This window comes from Gavialis gangeticus, unplaced genomic scaffold (assembly GCF_001723915.1).
Source record: "Gavialis gangeticus isolate Ggan-Ray unplaced genomic scaffold, GavGan_comp1, whole genome shotgun sequence".
NCBI classification, from domain to species: Eukaryota; Metazoa; Chordata; order Crocodylia; family Gavialidae; genus Gavialis; species Gavialis gangeticus.
In genome coordinates this window covers 118,060,081-118,069,237 of record NW_017729022.1, presented here as the reverse complement: position 1 = coordinate 118,069,237, position 9,157 = coordinate 118,060,081, and the positions used below count along the sequence as shown (strand labels likewise).

Below are 9,157 nucleotides of genomic sequence, written 5' to 3'. Positions count from 1 at the left end.
ATGATCTACTCAGTTCCCTTCTGACCCTAGAAACTATGAACCTATGAGAAAGACATTGACAGTGCCCTCATCCCCCTCCTTGTCTGTATCAAGTTAAGGTGTTGATATTTTAGTGCATTGTGCCTCACAGTTGTGTAGCAAGGTTGTTTGTTCTTTCAGGGATTGGCTAGACAAGTACTTGTATAGGATGATTTAGAATAAATGATCCTATCTTGAGCAGGGTGGCTGACCTGGGTAACCTCCTGAGGTCTCTTCCAGCCCTACTTTCCTATGATTTTATGATATTACACTGCAGAATCAGAGCCCCAAAGTCAAGCATTCATTTTACACCTGTTTAACTAAACCGTTGTTTAAATCTGTTGGAGTCACAGTGGAGTTGACACCTAGCAGCTTGAAACATTTTTTTAGAAACAGTTAATTAAATCTTCTGAAAACCAATTCTAATCAAAATAATAGAGGGTTTCCCAGTCAGTGGAGCATTGTCTACACTTTACCTTTAGTCAGCTCTGCAGCAAATTGAAGTGTTTGGTATAAGCTCTGTTGAAATAATGCTGAAGTAGAGACTCTTTTGGACCAATCACTGAAGAAAACATTGTTAGAAAATATGGAGTGTGGTGTTTATTAAGCCAAATCTTACAAGACTTCAGGGATCAGGAAATTAAACTGACTTGAAGTAAAAGGAAAATCAAAGAGCTTGTTTTCCTTGTTGATGTATAAATAGGAGGGTCAGGCATGAGAAGGCAGTTAAGAGCTTTACCATTGTTTTGACTACCCACCGATGCACCGCTTTTTATAAGCTCTGTCTACACTGCAGGCTGCTGCTGGCAGAGTTGTGTTGGTCGGTGGCATGTAGAGATGGGGTCCCTGACCAGTGTAGTTTAGTGTAAATGCAGGTGAGGCAGCAGAAGTGCACTATTGCCAGTATAGCTTGCTTTGCATGTGCCAGGGAGATGGTTTTACTATTTCAATTCAAAATGTGGCCTTGCTAGTATAGTTGCATCCACAGGAGTGCTCTGTGGGTTGGAGTTTACCAGTACTCCTATCCCAGTTAAATACTTCTACTGGAGATGTGACCATAGTTGAAATGGGACAGTTGTCTTAGTGTAGGCACAGTTAAGCTTTGTGTACACTCGAAAGGGTTTGCCCAAAAATCCAGCCCAAGGGAACCTGCAAACTAGTCCTTGCAAGGCGTGTGCCAGGGAGGCTGGGAGGGGACAGGTTTCCAGCAGTTAAAGGGGTAAGGAAGGATTCCACCACTAAGTTCTTCACCCTGCTTCCTTTTCCCTGCTGGGGGCCCTCACTTGTCCATATGCAATTCAGGCTCCTCTACACTTACAAAACTTTGCCAGTATGTCCCCTCTCACACACAGCTCCCATCTGAGACACAGATTGTACCAAAAGAAGGGGTTCTTTTCCCAGTGTAATTTATATCGGTCCCATGTCTCAACTAAGCTATCCCAGCAAAAACATAGGCTTTTATCCCTTTCCTGGTAGAATTTCTGTCCATATTAGGGTTTTTCTTGGTAAAGCAATGAAAGTTGGGGGTGATTTTTTTTCCTGCTCCTACCCCATGTAGTTGTGCTGGCAATGTTTTTCAGTGTAGATCCGGCCCTAAATCCTTATCTTTGGTATTGCTATTCTCCCAGAGGAGGGGATGCACTCTCCTGGTCTATGGCACCTTCACATTGACATACTGGATCCACCCTAGAGTTTCTGCTGCTCTAACCATATCATTAACAAAAATGTACCATAACTGAACTAGCTATACACCATCATCTGGGTGTAGATTCAGTCTTATTTAGCCTCTAGTCTTATCTGCACTGTAGATGAAGATATGACCTGCAACTTAAGTGTCCCCTTCAGGCATGCTTTATCATTACATTAGTCATTTAACCCTGTTGCATGCATCACAGCTAACATGGATTGGGAAGCCTTAAGTGGAGCAGGGGAGTTAGCTTTGTACTCAACATTTCTGTTCCCTCTTGTCCTGGTCTTGTTAATCCCAACTTTGCCAGCCCCAGCAGTCTCACATCAGGACTCTCATTCCCCAAGCCATGGGAGTAACTTTAATAACAAGATTTTTCTTTTCCTGATGGGGCATTTCTTTACTTTGCCCTCTGGTTACTGAACCCCTCAGCCATGCTCAGGGCAGGTTTCTGAGCTTCCTTTGTAATCACACAGTCTAGCACCTTTCTTAAAGAAAATAAAAGCAGATTTTTCCAGTGATCATATGGCTCCAGGAACTGGTGTTTTACCAAAGACAGCAAATACTACATGGTGTATGTGAAGATCACAAATGGAGCACTACTGGCTTAGATCCATTTCTTTCAACCATATGGGGAGCCCCAGGGTAGATCAGCTGCTCCCAACAATGGATATAGGAGTTTGAAAAGGGAGATGCAGTCAAAGAGTGGGCTGGGTGTCATAGGTGCCTCTGCCTGCCTGCCTGCCCCACTCAGGGAGAGGGCCTGGGCATACCAGCTCTAACAGGATCTGGGTCTCTTGGGTCCCACAGGTGGCAGGAATGGATGAGGGGAATCAAAGGAGGATGCAACCATACCCTCACACCCCATCCCTGAGCTCCGCCTGTCTTACCAGTGTCATCCTGGTTTAGAACAAGGGAAGACTGAGATGAATGAGGCAGGTAACATCCTAGAGCTTCTTTTTTGTTGTTGGGGGAAGACTCAGGCAGACAATATTACATCAAGTTCCATTTGGGTCATGTTTGAAAGCTTTGCTTTGCAACTGTGAGAGCTAAAAAGTTCCACTTAAAGTTGAGGAGTTCCATTACCAAATATGCACACACACCAAATCGATATATGAATATGAGATAGATGTATATCACATGACTCCAAGAGCTGGGGCCCTGATCAAAGATACTGTTAGGTATAACATTTCCACTGAAATCCTACTGAATTATTAAACTCCCTTTGAAACCGTCCTGAAGCATCTGGAGCATATATATGTCTTAACCTGGTTCATGCATCATCTAATGTTGTGTAGTACAGACCTAAATGAAGAGGTTCATAAAATGTTGCAGTTACCTTTGGCCCATTTACGTTAAGGTTCCCAGTGTTTCCAACATCAGTGGAGCTGAACTGGTATTAGAGCTCATTGGACACTGCTTCCAGTGACCCTGGGATGCAAATCCATAATAATGGAATATGGCAGGCATGGTTGGTTGCTCTTTCTACAGTATAGTTTTCCAAGTTACAATAGCCTGCTCTTTGTTTAGATGTGCTAAATACAGACAAATCAAAATATTTCAGCCAGGGAGCAAAACTGAAATAAAATTAAATAATAATCCCCTTTTATTTTGTTTGCCATATTAGAAGCGTCTTGGATCCCTTGGCTTCATCACCGAGACGCAGAAAACCAAGAACAAGAAGGGAAAATTATATAACTGCCCAACAATTCCTGCATCAAACCCACCACTTCTGGTTGAGCTGGGCTGTGTCTTTTAAGTAAACCTCTCAACTTGCTGCACAGGAAATACATGCAAGTTTGCAGATGGTTATGGGTAGATGCACACTGTTTTTTGTAAATGAACGTGTGGGAGCCTGTACATGGGCATAAGCGAGAGTGTCTGGTTGTAAGAAAGATACACAGCTGTAGAGCTACTGCCACACAGAGAGAGCACAAGAGGTACAAAGAAAGGAAGAGAAAAGGAAGCTAAGTCATGGTTGCTTAGATCTTCTGCATCCGTCCCATTTAGGTATGATATAGATGGTGCCCAGAGGTGCCTGGGAAGGAAGTCACAGCAGCAGAGGCATGGTGGAAGCTATAGCCATCTCCTGTCTTTGTGCCAGTGTATTCCACAGTTCCAGGGAAGCCATGATAAAAGTCTACTTTGTGCTGGGCAATGAACCCCACTGTCTGTTGGACACTGCAGGCGCCCCCAGCTTTGCTGAAGACTCCCCCGTCATCGCTGGCTACAAATGCATATGAATTCTGGCTGGGCCCATAGTTCTGACGTGAAGTGCCCATCGCTTGGATGTTTCCAGCCGTGCTGACTGGGTAGCCCTGATGGAATTTGGGGTGCACTTCCAGGTAGCCATTGGAGTGGAACCCGTTCTGAAAGAGAGGGAAGGCAAGTCAAAACAAAGGGCAGCTTCCCTAGCACTCCCAGGACTGACCTGTAGCAGGACTATCAACTGTGATCCTTCAAGCTGTATTCTGGTCACCCTCTCTGGGCAGGAGGGGACAGCAAGAAATTTTCCCCTCCTTATTGCATAGCACTGGACAAAGAGGTGCCTTATAAGAGAAACAGGTCTCCTTCTGAACAACTAATCCAAGCCAGTGGCACAACAGTATCAGGACCTGGCTCCTCCTCATTCTGAGTCAGTAGCACAAGAAGAAACCCTACACCAGACATGCCATTGCTTCTTGCCACATGGTATTGTACTGGATGCAAGAGATTGAATTAGGTGCCATTTGCGCCTCCTGGTACGGCTGGAGACTTTGGACTGAATGAACAGAACAGCTGGGCTCAGAAAAGGTGGATCTATATTGTGCTGGAGCGTGGCAGAGGTAGAACACCCCATCTGATGGAGTACTGTTCTGTTCCAGGCCAGAAAGGGGTAAAGGGAGTCTGAATGAATATGCCACTAGGTTCATCCCTTGATGTTAGGTCCTTACCTGCATGAGACTCTGAGCTCGCTCTGCCCACAGGCCATGCTTCTGACATCTCTTCAGCTTCATCCTTCGGTTCTGGAACCAGGTTTTCACCTGCAGCCAAGGATCAGAGAGAGGGAGGTGAGGGCTCCAGGGATAAATGGTTGGGGCCTAGCCTATGGCATTTCTCACTGCCCAGTCAAACAGGTGGCAGTGAGCTGGGACTGAATGACAGAACACTCAAGGATCAAAGGAACAGAGCAGAAAGCCTCCAAGTGGGCAGGGGGCAGGGTGGGGGTATGGGTTGCTATGATCATTCAGGTTGCAACACCATAAGCAACTCCATAAGCAACACCATGCTTATGGTGTTGGGAACACTCTTTCCACTTCCAAGGGGACAGGTGTCTGCCTGATGCTCATTGCCATGCCCACTGCCAAGATAGAAATGGATGAATGTTGTCATTGACTGGCATGAGTCAAGCCCAGCTTGGTCTCTGTGATCCCAGCTGCTGACTAGCTTGAAGTCCCTCCTAATTTCAGGCAAGACTGAGCAGAAATCACATATCTGTAAGAGTGTTCGTATCAGTCCCTAAATTCCAGATCCCTGATAGGGATGAATTCCAGAGCCAACTGCCCCCTGGGATGCATCTGGAGTGCCAAGGAAACCATTGCACAGATGTTGATTGCAGGAAATAGCTGGTGTCTCGCCTATCCTGTTCCTGGCAGAACAGGTTTGGCTTGTATGGGTGTGTGCCTGTGCACGTAAAATTGGCTAATGGCTGTGGCTGTCCCAGTTCATGCTGGGACATTTGGGACACCTAGTCAGTAATGTCCAGCACTGTCCCTCATCCCTATCCAACCCCTTGGTGTGTTAGATCCAATGGAGAAGGAGTTGCTGGCAGATGGCAAGTGTAGGGTTTGTGGCTTCTCATCTGCTGGAGGAAGAGACCACTGCAGAGACTCCCATTCAGCTGGATCTGAGCGAAAGACATCCTCCTCCCAGGCATTGCTGCCTCCTGGTACCAGCCCTACTATCACCCGAACCTTTGAGGGTGCTGCGCATGGAGCTAGCAGCACCTGTACACTGCCTGATGTCAAGCCACTGCAAACACTAGACCTTTAAACATTTTTTTTGCCTAGTGGTGATAGACAGTGGTGATAGGACATGTTCAGCAGTGGGGAAAGATGGCTACAACTTCCCAGTTTCTGGCAGGTGCCACTGACTGCTCTTGGGGGAATAATCTCTAAATGAGTCCAAGCCAGGTTATTTAGGAACTTATGGCAACTCACTAATGCCTGGATCTGCACCCAGAAAAAGACCAAGAGGTCAGGACACAAAATGCAGGAACATCTGGTGACTCCCCTCACTGCTGACACACCCAGCCCCACAACCTTTTATCCCCAGGGGTGTTCCTTTTAATGAGGTTATACTATATTTTTTTTAAAATTGTAATTTTGGGGTCTTTCAAATGCGTTCATAGCTCTTCCTCTTAAACCAGGTGTGCTAAAAACTTTAAAAAAAATTAAAAATGAGATGCTCACAATGCTCACGTGACTCCAGGTGCTGGAGCTTTAAAAGCACCAGATATTGCCTGATTCACAGTATGCTTGTGAGAAGTGGCAACACAGGAGGCACCAAGGATTGACTACATTCTCCTGTTGCTTCTCCCCCCACCTCATGGTACCCTGACACACTTAAGATAAATCTGCGGTACTGACCTCCAGGTACTGTCAGCCAGTACCAGCCCCCTTACTCCGTGCCCATACCCACACCTCTTCTTTGTCTGCTGCTCATCTTTCCCTGTGAGAAGCATTCACCAATGATAAGACAGGTACCCTGTGAGGCAATGCCCTCAATGCTCACCTGCTTGTAAGTGAGCGCTAGTGTAGCAGCCAGCTCCCGAATCTGCTGGGGGCTGAGGTACTTCTGGCTCTGAAAGCGCTGGTGCAGGGTCTGCAGCTGCTCCTTGGAGAAGGCCGTACGGCTCTTGGCCTTTTTCACCTCTCCCGTACTTTTCTCCCCACCCTTCTGGGACTTGGGAGTAGGTTGTGGGGAAGGGGATCCTGCATGGGGGCTGGTGGCGGAGTCTGGTGCGAGCTGGCTGAAGTTCCCAGAGCCGGAGGAGGCAGGGGAGAGATCTAAAGACAAAAAAATATAAGGGAACATACACTGTAATTCACTGGGCCATGTGTGCCATCAGAACTGTTTCTCTATGTGGCTAACAGCACAGAGACATTTGCATTTAGCTTGAGGGCTTAAGAGGCTTTTTAAGGGAAAGGTTGTGGTATTGGTTTGTGCTGCCAAAGGCAAGCTGTGAGTGGATGGACAAGGGTGGATGATGCTGCCTTTTAACATCAAAGCTAGGCGAGCATTTTCAAGTGGTGATCTCAAAGTGCTCTGCAGATGGATGAGCAGCACTATTATTCTGTGACACAGGAGGAGGAGCTGGGGCAAAGAGAGGGGTGTGACATGATCACACAGCAAGTCCAGGCACCAGAATCTCAGGCTTGTCTTTTCAAGGCCTGCTACTGATGAGACACCCCACAGGGCTCTGATTTTCTGAGCACAAGTACTCAGAACTTTATGAAATGCAGATGCCTTCCATTCTGGTGCCCCAGCGCACAGGCACAAGGAATCCACAGCCATTTTTTGATAGTAAAGGCCCCAACTGCTTAGTTTGGACTCCTGCCATTCCTGCTGCCCCTTTGCAGTAATGACACCATTCTAGTCCCTCCTATCCATGGAAGTAAAAGAACTTTGCAAACTGCTGAATTGATCCTTGACTTGTGAGAGATATCAGTGTGATCACCGTGCGTAATACACGGGGCCCAAAGAAGCAGTGACAAGCAGAAGGACCCCATGAGACGGTCAGGCCTAACCCTAAATTGACTTACTTGAAGCAAGCTGCTCAAGCTGGCACTAGGCTTAGATGAGAAACAGAACAGAGTATTATGCTGATGGGAGTTTGGAGCAAGGGAAAAGGAGGAGAGAGATGGTGCAGAGCCCTCCACAAGAGAGATGGTTGACAGCTCTCTAAAAACACCCTGGAGGAAGTGTTCAAGGGAAGAGCAGGGGCTGAAAAATCCCCTTCCTGTTTGTCCGGGCCCACATCCCAAGGGAACCATGGGTTGAAGGACAAAGATGAGATTACAATCTCAAGGGAGAACTTCCTAAACTATCTACGCCACTAACCCAAACAAAAGCTCCTGACATGCAAAGTCACTGAGGCAGCCTGAACAGGAAAATATTAGCAAGTGTAATTACAAGGATAGCTGTCTCCTGGGTATCTGGTGTGTCTGCCAGTACCCAGCACTAAGGCTAGAAGTATCCAGTCTCTCTTTCACCTGCCTGACCAGGTGTGCTGAGACAAGTCCTTCCTTCTCCTGCTCCTCCACCACCCACCCACTCCCCGCCCTCTCAACTAATCTTTTTTTCCATATTTCTCCCTCTGCCCCCCAAAATCTGTGGCTGGATTTTAACCCCTGCCAATCACCATTCTGCCTACCAGTGAATTGGGAGGGAGAAGGGACAACATCCACTTGTGAGTAGTGCAGTTTTGGAGTTGGTAACAGAGCTTATCTTGTCCTTAACAACCCCCTACCTCCCAAGAACCTGAACCAAGGGGCAGGAGAGGAGAGGGCCATTTCTTCTCCAGCAGGTACCTCAACCATGACTACTTCCCCATATAACTCTCCTTTCCCACTGCGGGCACCTGGGTGCTGTCCCCACCCCCAGCTGAAGTGGAAGAAATCCCCGTGTTGGAGGAAAGGTCAAGTCAGATGAACCTCAGATGTGGGCCTTGTTCCCACCTGTGTCACAATGCTTCCTGCATGACCTTGGGTCTCCCCATGCACTGCTTCAAGGTCAGGCACCTACGATGTGAAGTTACTTGCCCTTCTGTAACTGCCACAAAGTGGGAAGGTTTTGAGCAGGATTAAGTCAGGGAGAGTTTAGGGGTAAAGACACAGGCGTTAGAGTCTGCCCAGCTGCTTTGGGAATGAGCACCACACGAAACCCCGTAACTAAGAGGTATGCAGCAGGCATCCATCTTCCTATCATGACTTCAGGAAGACCCCAGCACTCCCCACCAGCAATTCTGTCCCCATCTTGCCATTGCTACCATGGTTTCAGTCCCCTCACTGCTTCTGTTCTCTTTCCACTGAGCACACCACTTCCAACATGCCTCCCAGGCTTCTCTTTCTCTCCCTGGCTTCTCTCAATAAGAAAAAGTTTTGAAAACCTCTGTTCAAAGCAAGTGCATCCCCTCCACTTGATTTGCTTCTCGGGTACTGGCAACTCCTTATCCCTCAGAGCTGGCAATGTGAACTGTGGGCTGTAGCAGACAAGGAGAGAGGTGGGGCAGCTCTGCAGCAGTGGGGAGTTGGGTCAGATGGGCTGAAGAGGGGTTTGGGCTGCAGGGAGGTAGGTCCTGGCAGAGGTGTAGCAGGGCAGCCATCATGCATGGGACAGTGCTGACTCCTGTGCTGATGGCAATGGTGCTTTCAGCTGTTGCTGAAGTGGTAGCTATTTTTGTGCCCCTCC

The 9,157-nt window shown here is 47.5% G+C and overlaps 1 protein-coding gene across 1 annotated transcript in view; it reads right to left on the bottom strand.

Annotated features, from left to right (window-relative positions):
• Positions 1-3,288: 3,288 nt before the first annotated feature.
• Positions 3,289-9,157, bottom strand: part of LOC109297059 (homeobox protein NANOG-like) — a 9,337-nt gene continuing 3,468 nt past the window's right edge. Inside the window, exons 2-4 of the mRNA XM_019516711.1 lie at positions 6,479-6,753; positions 4,639-4,728; positions 3,289-4,074 (exon numbers count right to left, since the gene is read on the bottom strand). Of these exons, the coding sequence (XP_019372256.1) occupies positions 3,712-4,074; positions 4,639-4,728; positions 6,479-6,753 (728 nt within the window). The 3' untranslated portion in view covers positions 3,289-3,711. The remainder of the gene's footprint in view (positions 4,075-4,638; positions 4,729-6,478; positions 6,754-9,157) is intronic.